We start from the raw sequence: 23,880 nt of genomic DNA, 5'->3' as shown, positions 1-23,880 counted from the left end.
CATTCTTCGTAAAAGGTCATTTTTCAAAAGCTATTCAGTCTCAGTCATGGGACGCAGAAAATCACTCCATTTTCCAAAGCTTTTAGGGAAAAACCATTTTCATTGTTTCTTTGCGACCCTTCATTTCTACACAAGGAATTTTTCGTCCCATCCAAGTTAAGGGCAAAAACCTGAACTTCACTTCTATAAATTGAATCTTTCTTCTTCATTCTCCATTTCATACCTACCATTTTCATCAGGGCTAATTTCTTCATACTCAGTCAGATCCTTCTAACTAAGGCATTTTTTAAATATATATCAAAATTTGGTGTGCTTTTTTTGCCACTAAGCTCGGCCCTAAACCGACTTAGTAGCAAAGAGGGGCATCTGTAAGCACCCTAAATTTTTTTCATCCATTTTCAGTCACACTCCAAATGCAGATGTCAGCCCTGGTAGATCAGTGTAGGAGTCCAACCCCGAGTCTGTCTAAAAAAATTACCATTTTACTCATTTTTATTAGGAAAATTACCATTTTACCCCTAGGTCATCCCAGAACCCTATCAGTCAGAGTCGTCCAAGCTCATTTTTAAGCTTAGAATAGTTAGAATGTCAATCATTTCTAGCTCACCGGAGATCACAATGAGCCGATCATATTCATTTCTAATCATTCTTGCCAAAACGAGTTTATTTCCTCAGAAATGAGCTTATTTCTAGTTCAAATCCAAGCCAATTGTCTCTAAGTCAGTTATTCTTAGTCAATCTTATTCCCATGAGTCTAGCTTGAGCTCATCAGGAGTTTAAGTGCTCCAGTTTCAGTTCAAATCCATTTCCACAGTCTAGGAACCCACTTTAGCCCATTTCAGCTCATTTTAGCTAAAATTGAGCTAAATCCAATCAGTTAAGCTAGTGTTTGAGCTCCAGTTTTAGTTCATCTCAATATTACTGACCTTTGTTTCAGCTCGAACCCAGTTCTTGTCCACAACTCACTTCACTCGAGTGACCATTTCTCATCATTTCTCTGAAAATGACATTATTTCTCGATCATTCAGTCTGGAAGTTTAGTTAAGCCAGTGTTTTGTCAGTCTATTTGAGTTCTGAAACCCTATAACCCAGTTCATTTCTGTTTAAACCAGTTAAAACCCCAATTTTTAGTGTCACTCTTGGCCCGGTAGGGACAAAAGCCATTTCTTGAACTATTTTGCATGTTTTTATCAAATTTATCACTTTTTAAATTGATACAACTGTCAATCAGGGTCTAATACCTTAAATTCTTAATACAGGGTTTGCATTTCGCATGACATTCCATATCATTTCTCACCATTTTCCATTATTTCATCTCATTTTCGAGATTCAGAACTCCAGTTTTGAAAATTCCGATCCAGATTCGAATTTTAAAGCTTTTCAAAATTAATTTCAAACCTTGGGTTTCTAAAATTGATATTTTTACCCCCAAGACTCTAAATTTAGAAATATTTTCTCGAGAAAACAATATGGATTTCTTTTCAAACTCGATTTTCGAATTTTTAAATTAGATCTACTCTGCAAAGGGTTATAGAATTTCAAATTCTGAGTTTTATTTCAAAATTGCCAAAAATATTTGATTTAATCCAAAAAAAATTCTGAGAAATCATTCTACCCCTTTGGCTTTCAAAATTAAATGTGGGCCCACTCCAAGATGGTGCCACCACTGATTTCAATTGCTTTTCTTTTTGATGAAAAAAAAAGGTTTCTTTCATTCTCTTCCTATTTTCCTTTTATTTTTTTATTTCACTTTATTTTTAATTTAGATAGGAGAAGTGAGTCCCACCAAGGTGGTTGACCCCCTCTTCCTTCTTTCCTTTTCTTTTTTTCCCATTTTTCTTTCCTTTCTCTTCTTTTCCCTCCTCTTTTTCCTTCCTCTCTTCTCTTTTTTTCTTTTTTTTCCTCTTCTTCCTTCTTTCCTTTTCTTTCTTTATTTTCTTTCCTTTCTTCCTTCTCCTTCCTCCCTCTTCCTCCTTGTCGCCAGCCACTCCTCTCTTTCTTTTTCCCTCTCCTTCTTTCTTCCTTCTTCCCTTTCTTCCTTCTTTCCTTTTTCCTTTCCTCCCTTTCTTTCCTTCTTTCTTCACTTCCTTTCCTTCTTTCTTCATTTTTCCTTAAAGCCTTTTCCTCTTACTAAATCACACAAGAAGACCACACGGCTGGGCATTGGAGCCTCTCCCAATCTCATTTCATGCCTATGCTCTCTCTCTCTCTCTCTCTCTCTCTCTCTCGCTTGCCTTCAGTAGCCCTCATTATTGCATCTCTTCCAGCCACTTCAACAGCTTACCTCCACCATCTTCAACCTTCTTCCAGCAAGAAGCAGCTCCCCTCCAACCAGTGCCCCCGTCACCATTGCTCCAGCACCTTAAAGGGGATGCCCAGCCATTGCAGCCCTCTTCGTTGGTGTCACAGCCACCACGGGCCAATCACTTCAAGATCTCCAACCTTCTTTGTGTAGCAGCCATCTTCTGCAGCTCCATCATCACATCTAGTTTCCTCAAGGTAATGAATCTCCGCTCCTTTTTATATTTTACATTGGTTTAGGGCTATATGGATGAGATGATCCATCCATTCAATGAATGAAATCCCTCATTCTGAGTAGCTAAAATGAATTTCAAGCATGCCACCCCGATTGTTTTTCATTTTTTTATTATTTCTCATATAGCTTTCATGTTTTAGACAGTATGTTTAGTTTTATTGTATTGTTTTCATTTATTTAATTTAGTCTTATTGAAGTTTCATTGGTAGTTTATAAATTTAATCCATGTGTGTAGTTCAGTCGTCAATTCATGCTTATTCTTTTGCCAATAAATCCTGAAAATTTTGTTATGAATGCCTCTATTTGTCTGTGATCTCCTGCCAAAAAATTGGATTAATTTGATATATTTAACCTTATTTTAAAAATCTAAAAAAGAACCAGGTTTTCAACTCTGAGAAAATGTTGGGCATATCTGTTGCAGACTTGTTAATTCGAGATCTCCCTCATGGAAGATCTGATTCACCCTCTGTAAAACACAGTGGATTTATGGAAAGACCTACTATTTTACTAGATTTTATGTTATTTTACTAATAAGGCTTACTGTCTGTCAAAATTTGAGATTTGCAGACCACTGTGTTATACCTGTTACAGGTTTGTCGGGGCCTAGATCGACTTAAATTGATCATGGCACTCCGACCGGTAAGTCAGATGCTCTAACTGTCAAAATAGAAATTGTTTATCTTGGTATTTTTTATCATTTACTAGAATTTCAAGATTTTAGAATGCTTATTTCTATTTGTTTTAGATTTTATAAGTTTACTGGTCGATTGTCTATTGTTTCAATTTTGTCAGAATTAGGGGTCTGATAATCCAATGTATACTCTATAACCGTGAGTCAGATGCCAACACCGTAAAAAGAGAAGTTGTTCCTCTGTGTGTATTAAAAATTCTCCTAATTTTTCATAAATTTTGGATGCGGTTTGCTATTTTTTCTATAATTTTTATGAAAACCTATCATTTTGCCTTCAATCTCAAACTCACCAGATTCTGACCTAGGTTGTCGGAGTTGTAGCTCTCCGACCATAGGTCAAATTCCAAGTATGTAAAAGGCAAAAATCATTGCCTAACTGTCCTCTGTCTCCCTAAAAAATTTGGTGCATTTCCATGGTAAGTTATTATTCGAAATTAGGTTATAATTAGAGCAAATATAGGCTAAAAGGCAAAATTCTTGTATTTTAGGGTTTTTTACTGAATTTCCATATTGAAAAATACCAAAAATTTTAATTTTCATATTTCTTTCCATTTTTAGGGTTAATATAGGTGTCCATGCCAAATTTGGTTTCATTTTGAGTTAAATTGCCATGTGTGTTAGTTAAACTATAAAAATTCAGGCGAAAATCAGTGTTTTTGTGACGTTTTTGCATTTTTAGGGTTTTAGCATGCATATAATCATATTATATACTATTATGTTTGATTTCAATCTCATTTGCATTCATTTGAATTTCAAAATCTTCATTTTTGCAAAAAATATTTCTGAAAACCCTAATTTCAAGGCCATAGTCTTGTTATCAGGGGCATTTTAGTTATTTTCACCTCAATTTTGAATTTCCAAACTTTTATTTTTTGTATTTTCATGCATACAATCATGTCATATCATCTTGTATTTAATTTTATCTTCATTTGCATTTATTTGGATTTTAAAACTCTCATTTCTATAAAATATCTTTCTGAAAACCCTAATTTCAAGGCCATAGTCATGTTATCAGGGGGATTTTGGTTATTTTCATCCCAATTCTGAATTTCCAAATCTTATTTTCAAATTTTTCATACTTTAGCATCATTCATTTTTTATGTTTATATCAGGGAGGTATGAATTGGGTTCATATCTGGATAAAATCTGATAATTTCTTAATATTTTTGGATAAATCCAAATAAACTTACATATCTGTGCTAATTTGTTTTCTAGTTTTGCCGGGATATTCAAGTGAAAGACTTTATTCTTTTATTTTTTTCTTATTTAGTTCAATGTAAATATCAGATGTTATATTGGAATAAGAGTTACATTTCTGCATAGAATAGGATGCATTGCATATAATTTGCTTTTTATAATTTTTAATATCTAATTGAATGATGATTCATGCATTTTTGAAATTTACAATGGTTGACACGAATGACACATGCACTAGCTTTTAGAGAGTTGACCAACTCGGTGGAGTTTGTATTTATGGCCATAGTTAGAATACGAATGAGACCCAGATTCGTCATCTTCGTATTAGCCATATTCAGCCTACACTCTTAGGATATCTTCGAAAACCATTGCATATTTCAATTTTTCATAAATATCTTCTCAAAGTAGCATTCATTCATTTAAGTTAGAGTGCATCATGAAAATCTTTCACAGGGCGACACGCCCCTTTTTCTGACTTATTTTCCAATTTCATTTCAGAGAAATCGATTTTCTCAAAATTTTCTGAGTCTTTCTCAGAAAATAATTTTCTCAAAACTCTGAGTTTTCAAATGATGTTTCAAGTATTTTTCCAGTTCAAATTATGATTTTCCAATGTTCTAACATCATCAAATTTCAAAATCCAAAGTTTTTAAAAATCGATTTTCTCAAAAAACTTTGAATTACCTCTGAAACTGGTTTTCCCAGAATTCTCAAATCTTCTTTAGAAATCAATTTTCATTTAAAAAAGCAATCCAAATCTCAAAAAAATCAATTTTCTCATAGTTTCAATTGTCCAGAGAATCTATTTTCAATTCAAAAGTTATTTTCCAATGTAAGTCATGATTTTCTCAAAATCATCACTTTTCCAAAGTATTTTTCAAGCACATTTCAATATTCCAAGCAAACAACATATTTCTCAAATGTGCATTTCTCAAAATTTTTATAGTACATGCCTGATTCTTTGTGCATTTAGGAAATAGAGTATAATTTAGATATTTGAGCCTAGCTAAGCACACTTTTGATCATTGGTTCAATTACCCCTAGTATAGGTGCTAGGAACGGTTGAATCTCGTACCGGCAGACGAGTCTCATTCTACGGAATTTTTCCCCAAATTTCAAAAATGCAGGCGAGTAATTTTCAAAAAAAAACATTTTTAAAACTTTGGTCGAGTTTGACTCACAGAATCGTTTCTCTCTCTCATAGAGGGAGGGAAAAAATTGCGATGATAATAGGCGCCCTCTCGACCTGGTTTCTTGCTTGTCCAGCCCGACCCACCACTGTAAAGAAAAGCAAAAGTCGTATCTCATCCATAACGAAAATATGCAAAGAAAACCAAGGAAACACAAGCCGAAATAGAGTGAAGTTGGACGAAATAGAGTGAGATCAAGCTGCAGTTTGATAAAAAAAGACGTCGGAGATCTGACGAAGACGAAATAGAGTGAGATCAAGCTTTTTCGGAAAAGGAAACAATGACAACGAGGAGGATGATGATGATGATGATACAGCTGGACGTCATAATAGAAAAGGAGCTAGCATGTGAAGCGCAGCTGCAGATCGCCCATTATTCTTGCGAGAGTTCTCCCATTCGACGGACCTCGATGACCTCATATTCTGGCCATCACCTGCGAGGCTTCTCTGGGAAGCCGAACGATCTAAAAGAGAAGCACGTCGTCTGGTGCTTTAATTGAATGACTTTTGGGTCGGTTTAAATTTCGCACGGGGAGAGAGAAAAATTTTTGTGCCTTAGATGGGTCGGTTTAAATCGAAAAGTAGTGACAAAATTTTTTTGTTGCTAATTAGGGACAGATTAGAGACAAAAAAAATCCATCGTTAATTAGCGACTGATTAGTGACAGAATAATTCCATCGCTAATTTTGTCACTAATTAGCATTTTTCTTGTAATGTTTGGCAACAGAAAAATGCCATCGCTAATCCGTCTCGACTTAGCGATGGAAAACTTTTCGTCGCTAAGTTGTGACGGAGTTTGAGACATAATTTTTCTGTCGCGAATCCGTTGCTAATTAGTAATGGATTCACGACAAATTTTTTTTTGTCGCTAATTTTGCAAATATTTTGAATGTTAGCGACAAAGAGTTTTCTCTCACTAATCCGTCGTAAATTTGCGATGGAAAAATTCGTCACAAATTTTCGTCGCTAATTAGCATTTTTCTTGTAGTGGCTCCCATGTGGCCTCATTTTTTTTTTGTGATGGTTTCATCTGACTAATACCAACAATATTTCTTTATTTTTCTGCTTGTGTACTTTTGCATCCAGGGTTTCTATGGGTTTCTCACTCATGCTCAGATTATTCTAGATTTTCACTATTGACTCAACTGCATCCAGTATGAGGGAGAGATCAAGCACATACTTTTGTAATATAGAGACATCAATTATGAATTTGTGATAAAGAATGTAGCAAAGTCAATCACTATGTCGTCTGACCAACTCTCGCGAGTATCTCAAAGGGTCCAATATATCTTGGACTCAATTTTCTTCTTTGCTCAAAGTGCATCACTCTCTTAAATGGAGATATCTTCAAAAATACATGATCACCTTGCTCAAATTCTAACCCGTGACATCTTTAATTTGCATAACTTTTTTGTCAGCTTTCCACTGCCAGAAGACACTCTCGAATAAATCTCACTTGATCTATCATATGCTGCACTAAATCAGGCCTTAACAATCTTTTTTCGTTGACCTCATTCCAACACACGGGAGTTCGATATCGTTGACCATACAATGTCTCAGATAGAGTCATGCCTATGCTTGCCTAAAAGTTATTGTTGTAGGCAAACTCCATTAGAAGTAGGATGTTATTGTACGAGTCACTATACTATAAGGTACATGCTCGCAAGATATTTTCAAATGTCTGAATGGTTCACTTTGACTGCTCGTCTGTCTGAGAGTAAAATGCTGTATTCATTTTTAACTGTGTCTCCATTGTCTCCTGAAAGCTCTGTCAGAATCATAACATAAACTTAAAGTATTGATATGAAACAATCAAATCGGGTACTTCATGAAGTTACAATGCTCGTCAAGCGCACACACAATGCATATGTTTGCTGTATAATGTAATATTTCAAAAATCTCTGCAATTGACTCGATTCAGCCACACTCAAGTCTTGAGCTTCAAAATTGTAACTTCTGTTCCGACGCTCAAGCTACTGCTGCTATGCAGAGTTCAATAACAGAGATGGAGGTTTGATTATGAACTTAGCTTGCACAGAAAATCATGACGTATTCAAGCTGGAGCTCGGCATAACATCAGTAGCCAGAGATGCGATCTTTGCTCAGGTCGGTTCCATATCAACTTTCGGCAGCGTCCACTGACTCTAACAATGTATACCAGAATTCAACATCTAAGCAGTTCAGAAAATTCAGAAAATGACGTCTACAACTTAATGACTTAGCTTTGGTGTTCTTGATAACGATCTAGGGTCTACATTGCAGGAAAACGGGCCCATTAAGTGACGTGGTTCTCTGTGGAGGTTCCTCATCATTGAAAACAAGAACCACGTAAACTTTTGTGCCTATACATGATCATATCATATTTAATTTTTGAGAAGTTCCATTAACCCATGAGGTTGGATGATGGCATAGGCTTAAATCCAATTACATTATCAATAGAACAGTGCCGAATAGTTCGTCAAAATAGAATGAATTCTTTTCTGGCTATATGATGATGCACGAAAAACAAAAGGAGAGAGCAAGCACTAACATTTTCTTCCACCTATTTACCTTCAAATGGGTAAGTCATAGGGCTTTCCTAGCGAAGAAAGCACTTTGAGCTTCCGGGTGAGTTTACGCTGTCTCTCTACCTCTTTTTATTTTTATTTGTAAAGCAAACCGAGGTTAGGCAGACCCCACCAGTTGTTATTCAACGTCCCACTACAGGCAAACGTTCACTGACAGCTCTTATCAACCGCACGGTGCCCCCGTTGGTAGGCTCTCTGCCTCTTTGATTGGTAGAGGACAGGCAAAACCCCTTCTAATAAAAAGGTTAACTTCTCTCTCTTGTTCACACAATCAATTTACATGCCATTACAATCTTTCTAGAACATAAAGGTTTTTAATAATAATTTTATTTGTTAAAAAGTTCAAAAAATCCATGTCCTCATCTTCTATTGTTCAAAAATGTATGAACCCCCAATTGGACTCGAAGATTAATTCAAAATGTGCCACATGCAAATTTATAGGAAGACTAGGACAAGGAGGTAAGGATGCAAAACGAACCGAGCTAGCTCGGGCTCGAACTTGTTCAAAAAAATAAATGAGCCGAGGTTGAACACACGTCCAGGCTCGGTGTGGATAAACAAGCCAAGTTTGATCAAGTTGCTGAGCTTGATTAATCTCGAAAAGCTCGATTAAGCTGGCATAAGTTATATATAAAATATGTTTGCAAAGTATAACTCAAGAGTTGTTTTCTTAATGGGTAGGGTGTTAATCAGCTTTTTAAAAGATGATGAGTTTGAATCTCATTCCGGCCCGTAACTTTTTTCTAGTGCATTTTTAGTATATGTAAATTTTTTGGGTCATAGTATTCACAACTCACAGTGTGGCCTAATGGTGTATCATTTGTCCACTGTTTTGAGTGATCGGGGATTGAATCTCACTTTTTCATAAACCTTTATTGGTAAAAAAAAAAATTGGAACAATGGTCAAGCTCGGCTTGGCTTGAGCTCATAGCCGAACCGAGTCTGAACAATGTTGTTCAAGCTTGGTTCCGAGTTCGAACGGCCCAGACTCGGCTCATGTGCATGACTACAAGGAGGTAAAGAAAAAAGCTAGTGGTCTGCATTCTGGGATTATGTCAACGTAACCATATACAGGCACACACACATATTATATGTGGTATCAAACTGTATAGTTTGTTCAATCCAACAGGCAATTTTATGAAATCATGCATGTAGATCACATCCTTATGGTAAACACTTGAGAAAAATCTGGTAAAAGCCATTTGAATTTTTTTTTAAAAAAGAGTTTGCCAAATGGGTTTTATGAGATTTTTCTTAAAGGTTTACCATATGGATGTGATCTATTTCATAAAATCGGCTGTTGGATTGTCCAATTCCAATATGTTGGTAGATTTCTATAAGGTTTGAAGAATCAACAACTTAAAATCTTCACAAATTTGCAATGCATAAAAAACCAGCCGATTTTTTAAGAAGGGGTGGGGGGGGGGGGGGGGGGGAGGGCGAGTCAACCCCATCATCGTTTCAATAAGGGACCGGTTCAACCCGATTTTAACAAAGCATTAGCCATCGTCATTATCCTAATCTGTTTTTTAATTCTTTCTATTTGAATTAATTGTTACCTTTCTTTAAAAACAATTTTATTTTTTAGAGAAATCAAAGCTCTGAGATTGAATCAATGAGGTCAAAATCATATTTTGACTAATGGAAGTACTTGTGAAGAGACGTGAATGACTGTCTAGTCTTTATCTTTTGATTCAATAATGTATGGGGTTCCATAGGTGGGGTCTACCCAGCAGGCTATCATCAAAAGGAAAGCGTCCTCCCCTTTTATCTGTCCTAGAAAAAATGCATATGGCTGCTAATCACTACAAAATGAATTAATATGTGGGCACAAAGCTGACAAGGACCATGGACCTACGGGAATTTAGGGTTTTGATTTGGTTTTTTATAAAAAATGGCATAAATTTTTATTGTTTCAGGGTTGTGATTGGATACTTTAAGTGTGCCGCTGCAGCTATTCACCTTCCATCTCGGGGATAGGGAGATGGAGGGCCATCAGGTGCTGCGGCACACTAAAAGTGTGCAATCACACTGCACCTTATCCTCCCTCGCCATTTTGAAGCAGTGAAACAGCTAGAATAGGTGAAATCATAGGGTAGGGCATGCCGTAGACATAGACTCAACGAACCAATTTATTAGAGGTGGTTAAAGTGGTAGAAGTCAAAATTCTCCCTAGCCATTTGGACACGAAATTTTTTGTAACTTAAAATAACAAGGGACTTCTTTTTAATCTATACGAACTTTCAAAAAAAAAGCAAAGGAAAATTCTTTGTTGTCCAATTTGAAAAATAACTTTTCCCTTGTTCAAAATCTGTGCTTCGTAGTCTGTTCAACGTACCACTGGGTTTTGAACCTGCAACGTCCCACCAAGGAGATGTGCACTAACAGCTCCAACCAACCACGCCCAGTTGGTAAAAAAAATAACAAAAAAGACAGATACCTTTGTTGATAATAAAAGCAACAAATACCTCTGTCATCCTTCATTAATGCAAGGGGTTGATGCCCACGGGAATGGAACCCACGCAGTGATTTATATTCATTCTATCAAACTAAAAAGCGTTAAATATTACTTTTACTGTCTCAGCTCTATAATCCAAAACTTGGGGAAAAAAAGAAAGCACCTCTCAACGTCAATTTACTCACTTGACCAACAACCACATAACTTCACCGAGAATCATTTATCAAGTTTCACCTCGACCGATAAGATCACAACTCAAGATCGATCATTTATCAAGCTTCCTGTTCTGCTGAGCTGTAACTAAATTAATATTCAAAACTTAGGGTCAAGTCAATTATAAATGGTGATTTCCAAGAAGATTCGTCCCCTCGTGGAGTATACCATCCGTGTATATATACATGTTCGTGAGGTTGAAAGTCTGAAACTCTCGGGATCTCATAAAATCTTTGGCACTGTTCATAGCCACCTAATCTCAAAATGCCGACACCGAAGTTCTTTCTTCTCCTTCTCTTCCTCCTCTTCCCATCACTTCATGTTTTCTCTGCTGTGAACCAATCCGCGATTCCAGTAAAAGTAGGGTTGATTCTGAATATGAACTCTCTGGTGGGGAAGATTAGCAATCTGTGTGTGTCAATGGCTCTAGATGACTTCTACTCCAAAGGAAACCACACCAAGCGATTGATTCTCTACCCTCGTGACTCCCAAGAGGACGCTCTTGCAGCAGCATCCGCCGGTCTGCATGCTTCGCTCATATTTAATTTTTCTTAACAAATCCTTGACATGCTAACTGCCCACTGCACCAATTCTCTTCTTTCACTTTTCCAGTCACCAAATTCTCTGCTCTTTTTTATTCTTTTTCCGTTTCTCAATTTGTAGGCATCGAACTTTTGAAGAACATAGAGGTGGAAGCGATAGTTGGGCCACAAAACTCAGGAGAGGCAGACTTCATAGCCAATTTGGGAGACAAAACTCAAGTGCCCATCATTTCTTTCAGTGCAACAAGTCCCTTAATGTCCTCCATGAAGACACCATATTTTGTTCGAGCTGCACAAGATGACTCCTCTCAGGTCAACGCGGTCGCCGAAGTCGTCAAATCCAAAGGGTGGAGGGGAGTGGTTCTAGTCTATGAAGACAACGATTATGGGCGAGGTATGATCCCATATCTAGCTGATGCGTTTCAGAGAAACGGTATCAGGGTTACCTATAGGTCTCTCCTTCCACCTGCTGCTTCGGACCTGTACATAGAACGTGAGCTCTACAAGCTCATGACGATGCAGACGAGGGTCTTTGTGGTGCACATGGGTCCGGTCCTCGGAGCCCAGTTCTTCAAGCGTGTGCAGAAGGTTGGGATGATGAGCACAGGCTGTGCATGGATCATCACTAATGGTATGGGCGATCTATTGGGCAACATGGACCCATCTGTGATTGCTTCCATGAGAGGGGTTCTTGGACTCGAAACATATGTAAACGGATCCAAAGAATTGGATGACTTCAGAGTGAGGTGGACAAACAAATTCAAATCCGAGAACCCGGAGATCCAAAATCCGAACCTCAATATCTATGGATTATGGGCCTACGACACTGCATGGGCGCTAGCTTCGGCTGTCGAGAGGTCGAATGCCGGAAGCTCCAAGTTCCAGCATCCGAAGGGGACCGCGAATTCGTCGGACCTCTTCTCTCTTGGTGTTTCTCCGACGGGTCCAAAACTCCGCGAAGCGATCTTGGGGTCCGACTTCCAGGGGCTGAGTGGAAATTTCCGGCTTGTCGATGGGGAATTGCGGCCGGCAATGTTTCAAGTGGTGAACATAGTGGGGAACGAACCGGTTAAGGTCGGATTCTGGAGCCCGAATGGTTCAGATCTCGGGTCCGTCGTTTGGCCCGGAGGTGTGAAGGAGGCACCCAGGGGTTGGGTGATACCAACCAACGATAGGAAACTGAAGGTCTTGGTCCCAGTGAAGGATGGGTTCAGTGAGTTCGTGAAGGTCCAAGACAGTTCGCCCAAGGTGACCGGGTACAGCATAGACATATTTGAGGTTGTAGTGAAGGCCCTGCCTTATGCTGTCTCCTACGAGTACGTCCCATATGGAAACAAGAGTGGAGTTAGCGACTGGTCCTACAACTTGCTCATTGATCAAATATATTATAAGGTACGCTCTTCATTGTTCTCTTCCTCTCTCTGGCATTCTATGCTACCAGGCATTACATCATAGGATATGTAATGCAATTCATTAGCCGTTCAACCGACGGTTAGGATCAGTCCACATTCTCACCGAGAATGTAGACTCATTCAAACATAGATGCAGGTGGTTTTTGCTTAGTGTGATGCATAGATTTGTTCGTTTGTTTACTAGAAAACATACATTAGATTTTACAATTTCTATGATCAAACGTGATTTTTTTTTTTTAAAAAATCGTAAATTTTTGCTGCAATATGCGCCGTTGAAATTTAGATCTTCAAAAATCTCATTTAAACATATAAAATTTCCTAGTCTAATACATGTTTTTCACCAAATAATAAATAAACATTGTAGTTGTGGGGTCAGATTAATCAAAAACTCCTGTAACTATATATGACTTTCTAAACTGGTAACAATCATTAGGATATTAATGAGGTTAGGAATTGAAACATCGAAAAAAAAGACAGACAACTCTAATGTGTTGAAGTGGTCTAAGCCGTCATAGTGCATGCGTGAAGTAATTTAATGACATTTATTTCTTGAACAAAGCAGGAGTTCGATGTATTGGTTGGGGACGTGACCATCATAGGGAACCGATCCAATTATGTGGACTTCACCCTACCATACTCAGACTCTGGGTGGACCATGGTCGCGCCTGTCCGAGCATACAACAAGAAGAAGGCATCGGTGTTCCTGGAACCATTGACAACGGAGCTCTGGTGGGTCTCTGGAGTCTCCTTCGTCTTCACCGGGATCGTGATTTGGGCACTAGAACACAGAATTAATCCAAGCTTCAGGGGTCCACCCCTCGAGCAGATCGGCTTGATCTTCTACTATGCCTTCTCCACTATGGTCTTTGCACATAGTAAGCATTTCTCAACCGGACACCACCTAATACTTTACATACCTTGCTATTAGAAACACAGGGACCGTTTGAATCGCGGACAGGGGAGGACAGGGACAGCGTGTCCTGTACATCCTGAGTGCGGTCAGGACAGCATGCACTGTCTTCCCCTGTCCAGATGCCCTTTTTTCTTGGCACGCATCCCGCTCTGTCCGGTCTCCTGTCCTCTCTGTTCCACGGGGAGAGGGGGACCGAACAGTGGAGGACGCTGAAAAAGGGCGCACTTCTGCGGCATTCGTGCATCCTGCGTTTCTGATTCCAGTTATGACTAAGTCCGATGCTAAATTCTGTCATCCCCAATTGTTTTTGTTTTTAAAGCTGGTTTGGTATAATATGTAATTGAGCTCCTCCTATGGAAGAGGTGCCGTGGCAAATGATGCAACTACCATTGATTAATCGCTTACTAGAAGATACTATACCTCTTACATATGTTGAATAACTTGCTTTCTCAGGAAGAAACCCATACGATAAAGTCATTGCCTTACTAGCTCCCAAAGTCAATGATCATTTTAGACTTTTCTTTGTCTCCAAGGAACTATATCTATGACCGTTGACTTTGAAAAATAGGTGATGCTGCCTTGAATGCTAATGGTAAAAAAAAAAAAAACTGTTAAAATTTGTTTTTTAATTATTCAACAAAAAAGAAAATGAAAAAAAAAAGTCATTCACTTGGGTACTCTCGATGACTTTGAGAGTCTAGGCTTGACCGATAGCTCGATTATATTTGACTTGACCAAGTCTTGTGAGTAACCATTTTGGTTTTTTGTTTTGTTTTGTTTTTGTAACAACGGGGTCTCTGATTGTCTGGGACATTGCAGGTTCAAAACCCAATGCTATAGTTGTATAGCTGGTAGGGGTCTGCCTAACCCCAGCTTGGCTTTTAAAAAAAAAAAATCGCAAATGTTATTTTTTTTTAACCACCAAGGAAAACCCGGGTCACTTAATGGGCTCGTCTTCCTGCCAAATAAAACTCTGGGTCGAGGACACGACCACCCAAGGCCCCTTGAAAGAGTTTAATTTTATTTTTTTAATAATTAATTGAAAGAATTTAAATCATGGAACAGCTTTTGATGGAAATGCAATTTCACCAATGCAGCCGAGAGACTTGCTAGCAACTTGGCCCGCATCGTGGTTGTGATTTGGGTGTTTGTGGTGTTGATACTCACATCGAGTTACACGGCTAGTTTGGCATCCATTCTCACTGTTCAGCAGTTGCAGCCAACTGTCACCGACCTCCAAACCTTGATCAACAATGGGGAAAGGATTGGCTACCAGTCAGGGTCTTTTACAAAGGATATCTTGGAGGCAAAGGGTGCCAATGGCTCCCAAGTCATGGGCCTCAGCACTGACCAAGAGTATGCTGAGGCTCTCATTAATGGAAGTGTGGCTGCCATCGTGGACGAGATCCCTTACATCAAAGTGTTCCTCTCCAAACACTGCAATGGCTTTGCGATGGTTGGCCCCACCTACAAAACCGATGGGTTTGGCTTTGTAAGTCTCTCTCTCTCTCTCTCTCATCGGTGGTGCCTTCTAGTCCAACGGATCCTGGTTGAGCTCGGCTTTGTTGTCTGTTGTTTCGTTTTCTTTAGCTTCTTATTTTTCTATTTTTGTTTTCTTTCTTGTTCGGTTCATGGGTTCAACATTTTGTTGATCTTCGTGAGTGGTAATGTTCTCTCTCTCTCTGGTATCAGCATCACCAACAATAGTTAGTGCCATGTTGTGCAGGTTTTCCCAAAAGGGTCCCCACTGGTTGCTGATATTTCCAGCGCAATTTTAACTGTTACCGAGAGTGATTTGATGGGTCAGATAGAGAAGGCTTGGCTTGGTACACAAACCACTTGTGCAGATGCCCAAGACAAGTTGACATCGAATAGTTTGCCACTGTACAGTTTTAGAGGTCTCTTCTGGCTGACTGGAACAGTTTCGTTTGGGGCTGTCATCATCTTCTTCTCTCTCTTGTTACTGGATTACCTTAGGAGCGACAGACCAAGAGGAGTTGGCTTTTGGCAAAAGATACGGTCACTGATCAAGCACTTTGATGACAAGGATTTGTCCTCCCATACATTTAAGAAGGAAAGGGAGATGAAGACTGTGAAAAGAAACAGTTCTAGAGTTGCGCCAATGGAGAATCAGGATGAGAATCAAGGCCTTGGAAGCCCTCCAAGGGCTTCTTTTCAAACGGAAGCGGGCCAAGTTCCCGATGGGGAGACCATTGTAGATAACAGTTCAGTTCACAATGACTCGATTCGTGTTGTGATAGAGCATTGAAAAGTGATCATCCCTGGTACAACCTTCTAGTTCCGGTATAGTACTATCAGGTTCTTTGTGGCAAGCTGAATAGTCCACAAAGATATGTCAATATATCAGTCTAGATCTCAAATAATTGTAACCTGTGTTCTATCCAAAACCCCTTGACAGTATTTAATGCAAAGGGGCTACAAATCTAACCCCTTTTCTGGAGGGACATGTAAAATCTTTAAAACTAAGACTAGAAGTGGCTACTAATGATATTCTTTCGCCATGTCCATGAAAACGCATGCATCAAACTTGCCTTGTGCCAGCACCTCCTTCCGCAAGGCAAAGCAGGAGGCTCCCTGGGGCCGAGGGAGCGCACCCACAAAGTTTTTCACTGCCAAAAAAGTGATCGTAGGCACGGCAAGCTAAGACCAGCGACCAGGTCTCCATTTCGAACGCATATTACTAAGAAACGTTCCACAAATGATGCTGCTTTTCTTTTTCCCTTTCTTATCAGCAATGTTGGGGTTCAGTTCAGTAATAACCTGCTAATTTATATTCAATGACAAGTAGGGAGCCTCCTCTGGAGGTCGGATCAGGTGATATGCCCAAAACACAATTTTTTTATGAAATCATCACTGTCCATGGTCTTCATCTTTGTGCAGTGATTCTTAGTGTTCACGATATTCAATTATCGTGAGACCAGAATAATCCCATGACATTTGGTTTCACGGTAATCATAAGCTATCAACACAACAACCGTATAGCTGAAAATGTGGAAGGACAGTTGGTGAGATGGCGTCAAATGAAAGCAGCTTTAGATAAAGATCACGTCAAACGTGATCAACAGATAGCAGAAAATGTGATAACGATAACAATTATCGTATCTTACTGTTTCTTGTTGTAACTGTCAGATATTTTGTAAATGTATATATGTAACAATGTTTTGCGTTAGTTTAATATATCAAAAATAAATTATATAATGATTTACCGATTCTCTCTAAGTATCAATCTTCACATGGTATCAGAGTAGGTTTTCTAACTCGATGATCTAGCAAATCATTTGCCTCACTCCCAATCCGCAGCAGATCATCTGCAGACCGTCCCTACACAACAGTCGTGATATTACATTCATGTTTCCCTAACCACAACTTTCCATGGTTTGTGAAAATGTTTTAGCCAATATTCAGAATCAAGAGAGAGATCTAGATTCATCTCCATACTACATCCACCACTCCGACAATCCCAGTGCAGTCTTAGTGTCAGCCCAATTAGATGCGAACAACTATTCAACATGAAAACGAGTCATGAAAATAGCATTAAGTGAGAAAAATAAGTATGGATTTGTGAATGGAAGTATCTCTCAACCACCCAGTGACTCTTCTGAATGACCACAATGGAGTTTCTGCAATGACATGATTTTGTCATGGATCCTCAATGCGTTAACAAAAGACATTGCTTACAGTGTCATATATGTCGAGACAACCAGAGATGTATGGGTCAACCTCGAGGAAAGATTCTCTCAAGGTAATGCCACCCGCATATTCCATCTAAAGAAATTAATTACAAAACATCAACAAGAAAAATCGCCCTTGTCTACATATTTCACCGGGCTAAAAGCCTTACGGGATGAACTCTCTTCCTACTCTGGAGTCACCACATGCACATATGGTGCGTCCAAGGAACAAAGTGTTGCCCAACAACAGGAGAAAGTATTTCAATTCTTCATGGGTCTGAACGAGAGTTTCACCAACATTCGAAGCCAAATTCTCACCATTCAACCCTTACGAAACATCAGTAAGGTCTACTCCATGGTTCTTCAAGAAGAAAAACAATGATTACTTCAGCCTATCAGTAATCCATCTGAACCTGCAGTGTTTTATGTCAGAAGTAATGCTCATGCTCTAACCAAATTTGTCCCTAATGGCTGCTACCCCGAAAGAAAAAATCAAAACTAGCCTAAATGTAATCATTGTGGCATGCTTGGACATTACAAATCTAAATGTTATGCCCTTCATAGTTATCCTCTAAATCACCCTAAAAGAGAAAGTTCATCCAATGCGACACTTATTTAAGGACCCAAACAAGGATCAAATATAGTTGATCAAAAGCTTGGATCCTCCCTACTGCTTCCCATGGGTCGACATCAGGCACTAATAATGATCACAATATGCTACAAATATCCGATGAGTAGTTCAAGCAATTTCTTGCTTTTGTTAATAGAGACTCTATACCAGTTTCTGCTAATCTTGCAGGTAATGCCTCACTTAATCCTGTAAATAATGTGACCTCTTGAATCATAAACAATGGTGCCTCTGATCACATGACCTCACAACTTCATTATTTAAGCAATGTGATGACCTTAGCAAAATCAGAACAGGTTAACCTTCCAAATGGTCAAAGTTTGATGGTTTCTCACATAGGTGACACGTTGGTATCACCCAATATAAAACTCTCAAATGTTTTTTTCATTCCAAATTTTCATTTTAAACTTATTTTCATAAGTAAACTAACTCAATTATTGTAATATGCTGTGATTTTTTTGCAGCCTTCTGTGTTTTTCAGGATGTTTCGTCGAAGAAGCTGATTGAAGTGGGTAAAATGCAGTACAGGCTATACCATCTTTCAAATATCCCAAATAGCTAAGCCTTATATGCCAGATCTCCTTCTGATTCTTGCATTTGGCATATGCGACTTGGACACCTAGCCAAAGACCGTATTTCTTTTTTATCACTTGATGATCCTGATATTACTCCCTATTCTGAACCATTTTGTGATGCATGTCATAGAGCAAAGCAAACTCTTTTACTATTTTCGGTTAGCACAAATAAAAGTGATTCTCCTTTTTATTCTATTTATTGCGACATATGTGGTGCTTATGCTACACCATCACACACAGGCGCACATTATTTCTTTACCATAGTCGATGATTCTTCACGTTGCACTTAGACTTACACTACAAGAAAAATGTTAATTAGCGATGAAAATTTATGTCGAATTATTTCTGTCGTAAATTAGCGACGGATTAGCTAGAGAAAACTAGTTATCCCTAAAATTGGCATTAGCGACGAATTTTGCGATAAAAAAAAGTCCATCGCAAAATCTGTCGCTAAGTAGCAACAAAAAAATTCTGTCGTAAAACCCATCGTACTTAATGACAGATTTGGCAATAGAATTTTTCCGTCGCTAATTAGGGACGAATTTTGTGATGAAAAAATTTTGTCGCTACGTTTCGATTTAAAATGGCTCCCCTGGAGCATGAAATTCTCCCTCCCTCTCTCTGGTTACTCCCAAATCAGCCCGACGGGGAAGAGGGTGGCCTTGGAAGGATGTTCGCCCATCGGAGGAAGGGGTGGCCCGGATGGACACTCACCCCAGGAAAGGCCGATGTCGGCGGCGGCAGCAAGAGCTCCGTAGCCGCCTCCTCCCCTGCGATGATTGTGAACCCTAGCTTTGTTTCTTCCTCCAAACCGAACCCTCTCTCTCATCTTCACTGTCGTCCTTCGCTTTGATCTCCTTCCTTTGTCTATCAGTTCTCTTCTTCCAAGCCCTCTGATCTTCCTTTGCTCAGAATCCGGCGAAGAAGCGAGGGTTTTCGCAAACTCTGCCCCGACGATGGAGCCCGCAAAGTCGGTTTCGAGACCCACGCTTGAGACGATTGTGGACATCGATCTGGGGAACCAGAGCTACCCCATCTACATCGGCTCTGGTCTTCTTCACGAGCCTGAGTTTCTTCAGAGGTAGATGGAGATACAAATTCTCATTTTTTTTTCCTTTTTTGGCCATGCTCATTATGAAACTTCTTGAGATGCCATTTCATGAGAGAGAATGGGTGAAATCTTTGAGTTCACCGTAACTTGTCTTATTATTATAAGCCTCAGTGTAAACATTAATGCGAATTACAATAGTCTAAGAATTAATCTTTTTGGAATTCACAGGTCTCACCTTGTGATAAATTTATGATCCTTCTCAACATATGGAATGAAATCGAAATTTACTCCATAACGGACTTGACCCTTTCTTTGCCTTTCTCTTTTAATGTTTCTTTGTCATCTTTTAGGCAATGGATAAAAAACAAATCATCTTTTAGGCACCAGATGTTGAGGGTTCTTCCAATTATGAAAAACAAGTTTTAGAAACACTATCACCTCTGAAGTTGTAATGCCATCTCCCTTTTTCATGGGCGCTTCAACCTATGTCATTTTCTCCTCTTACTGTATTGTTTTGGACCTCTGAAACGTGCCCCAAACCATCTGATACAACACTTCTTAGTTTTCCCTTATACTGGTTTATTACCATGCATCCTCTAATGTATTTGCTTAATTCAACTCTCTAACATTTGCATCTAACCCACATAAACCATCGTGGTTTCTCTATTTTTGCCACCACTTATGCACAAAAATAACTTCTCATTTGTTTATGATCCTACTAAACATGCACTTGTATACTCTTCTTATTTTACCACTTTGTGAATTACATGTATTTTCTCCCCCATAGCATCATAAATTCCATTTCCCTATTTATGTGCTACCCTGCATTTAATAAAAAGTAATCTATTTTCTGTTGAAAAATAGTTTACAAATTAAAGAAAATTACTACCACTGAAAGACGTATATTTCCTCAAGTTTCCATCACATTTATCATGGTGCATATGTGAAAATTACAAATTTATTTTTTTTTTTAGTTTATTTCCAAGAGTGGAACTTTTTTTCATGATTTTCACTTTGTGCAGGTGATCTAGAAAATGTTGTAGAAAAACACACCATCAAGGTGTGGAATTTTCTTGAGATGCTGAGAAGTGTTCCAGGAAATGAAACTAAGGCATTCAAGGATCAGTCAATGTCATGAAATGATTGGAAGGTGTGTTCTGGACTTCTTGTAGCTTCCAATGTCCAACTGATCTGAATATTACTAGCCTAAAAGATTAAGATATTATGCATTGTGGTTGATTTGTCATAATAAAACAAAGCTACACAGTACACACAAGTAACGTAGTCACAAATACAACATTAATTATTAAATTATACTCTTAAAAAATGATAATGCACAACACGTCCATGTATATGTCTCTGAATCCATGCACTGTATTGTTCATTTATTCATACTGGGACTGCTATTCTGAAAGACAAGAAGTGACAGACTGCAGTTGAGCAATATTGTTTCCTAGAGCATATAGCAGGCTGTAATCCTGCTATTATTTATAGTGGCTATCAAGGATATCCCTCTCTCCACTGCAAATTAGTTGTCCTACAAGCCTGCCTGACCGGGAAGAAATAAGCAGGGAGGGTGAATAAAGCTTTCAATTGGAGCTCATGGTCATAGTGAAGCCCTACACCTGTTGAGAAAGTGTGTACTTGTACTCTACACTTATCTGCATGTACAATTGGTATTAGCACTTTCTGATCATCACCATAACAAGAACAAAGTTTTCTTCAAAGAACGAGAATGTGTCCCTCTAGAATATTAGTGTTTCAAGATAGAACAAGGTTCTCTCTTTCTTACCCTTTTTCTTCTGCTGTGGTGACACCACAAAAACCTTGAAGCAGAGGTAGGGGCCTTAACAAAGACCGCCTAGCATGTGCAAGATTTCCCTCATCTTCCTTATTGTTCTTTTTCATGTGTAAATATTTCTATGTGATTGTGCATAAAACAACCACTGCTTATAGCTTATCCATTGTTTTTGCAGGTTTATGTGTTTCATGGGAATCAGACCTCTACTCCAAATGGTGAGAATAATTGTAATTAATAATGTGTGCTTTTATTTTCAGTGATTTTACAAGTGAAAGTTAATAAATATGAGAAAATCATACATTAAAGCTATTTTCAAGCGGTTTTGCTATACAAAAAGTGAACTCAGAAAGAAGCTACTTTAGGTAAGTTCTACTTCCCGTTGCACTTGGGAAATTAGTGAACCATGTTTAGAGAAGCATAGGCTATCTAAAATTGCTAAGAATTTTGGCCTGCTATCTCATTATGCATACGGAATTTTATTTTCCATGTTATCTTCAATTTTTTCAGCACATAGATGAATAATTTTCTCTTTTCAAATGATATCGACAAACTTGAAATTTTCTGGAAATGTAACATCTTATGGAAGGTTTTAACGTATTTCTCTTGTTAACAATGATGGCAGTTTGATTGCTCTGCTCATCGAAAATATTCACAAGTTTTTCATGTATGTCATCACATGTAATCTACGACTGTGGGCCCTTATGATTTATTCTATTACCCTGTTTGCTGAACCATAAATTGCATATGTGAATTTTAGTTCAGAGAAAAAAAAAGAAAAGCCTACTTCCTACATTGATGCAACAGAATTTTTGAGTAGTTGCACATGTTTTCCATTGAATTGCTATGAAGTTGATATATTAAAGGTTAGATTGGCTAATGTCAGGCTGGAGATTCCAGTTCTAGGGTTTGGAGGCCTACCTCTTGAAATAAAGGATAACACGTGAAAAGAATAGAGAAAACACTCAACATGAGTGTCATACTTCTGAATGAATGGTTGAAATAATGAGTAAAAAGGCTTAAAGAATGTGTAGTTTGAATTTTGAAAGCTTTGACTTCTAGTTCCTTGACTTCTCTATTCACCTTTTATATTGCTTCAGGTACACCTTACTTAGCTTTGCATATGATTTACATATGAATGCGAACACAAGACAGGCTTTGAGCCCCACAACATAAGGAAGTTGATATATGAATACCATTTATGTTGCTTCTAAGTCATGAATGATGTTTCTTGTGTGCTTTAAAATTTGAACATATACTGGAAAACTGAACAAACAAGTTCATTCTGCCAATTAAGTTGTGGTTTGTGTACATCTTATTCTTGTCTCTTTGCATTTTTGTTAAAAGAACTCCTTATGCTGCAGAACGATCACAAACTTGGATATGAAGATAGAATTTGTACCTTCTGCACTAATAAACTTTGTAGCCAGGCAACTTGTTGGCAATGGTTTCAAGCTTTATGAGAAGTTATAAGTTTGACATTTTTGTCCAAATTGTTGTCATTATAAGTATGTATTTAAGGGCACAATGTTGTTTTGTTTATATTCTCTTGCCAATACTTTGTGAGTGCTGCTTCTTACCCAAGTTTTTGAGAACATTGAGAAAGTTCTTTATTTGTTGATAGGTATACAGATTTTCTAATTTCTTTCCAAAATTTTCAGTTTATTGGATATATGGTGTAGACTTATGAAGGAATAATTTTTCCATCATTGTTTTATTTATTTTGTTTATTCTCATCTTTTAGCAGATGATGGCTGAATGTCTATTGGTTTAATATTTGTATTATACTATTTAGTAGTATCATATATTTTCCTTACTAGAGGGGGGGTTCGGGGGGTCCACCCCCCCCCCCCTGAAGAATTTTTTTTCTCAGGCTTATGTTTGAGACCCAGTTTCTTATGGATCATACCCGATTTTTTACTAGCAGCTTAGTTAAAACTGCGTAAAAAACCTTAATTTTTGGTCAAATAAGGACTTTGACCCTCATTTGATTAAAAAATTCAAGGCGTGTACTCCTCGGCTTGAGGCGCGCCTCAAGGCGTATGAGGCACACGCCTCGAGGCTCTTTTTTTTAAATTTTGCAATGGATAATATTCGTCGCTAATATTCAGCGATGAATTTTTGATGGTTTGTGATGGATTATATTTCGTCGCTAATTCTGTCTCTATTTTAGCGACAAAATATAATCTGTCGCAAACCTAAATCAATGCTTATTTAATGATGGACTCGCGACGAATCATGTTTGTCTCTAATCTATCATAAATTAGCGACGGAAGTAGCGACAAATAAGTTATGTCGCTAATTAGCGACTAGGATTATGCGACGGACGCTATCCGTCACTAAATTGTTTAGCGACAGATAGCGTCTGTCGCTAATCCACATTTTTCTTGTAGTGTTATTTAATGTGGTATAAATCAT

General features: G+C 38.2%; 1 protein-coding gene across 1 annotated transcript; it reads left to right on the top strand.

Annotated features, from left to right (window-relative positions):
* Positions 1–11,060: 11,060 nt before the first annotated feature.
* Positions 11,061–16,224, top strand: LOC149841789 (glutamate receptor 2.9-like). The gene is made up of 5 exons (XM_090001164.1): positions 11,061–11,371; positions 11,515–12,785; positions 13,368–13,680; positions 14,816–15,210; positions 15,445–16,224. The coding sequence occupies exons 1-5, from the start codon at positions 11,116–11,118 to the stop codon at positions 15,985–15,987; spliced, it is 2,778 nt and encodes a 925-aa protein (XP_089857290.1). The 5' UTR covers positions 11,061–11,115; the 3' UTR covers positions 15,988–16,224.
* Positions 16,225–23,880: the final 7,656 nt, after the last annotated feature.

The sequence above is a fragment of the Nuphar pumila genome, chromosome 3 (assembly GCF_984573655.1).
Source record: "Nuphar pumila chromosome 3, dmNupPumi1.hap1.1, whole genome shotgun sequence".
In the NCBI taxonomy this organism is placed as follows: domain Eukaryota; kingdom Viridiplantae; phylum Streptophyta; class Magnoliopsida; order Nymphaeales; family Nymphaeaceae; genus Nuphar; species Nuphar pumila.
Note: the sequence above shows the minus strand (reverse complement) of the source record. Positions and strands in the feature narration are given on the sequence as shown.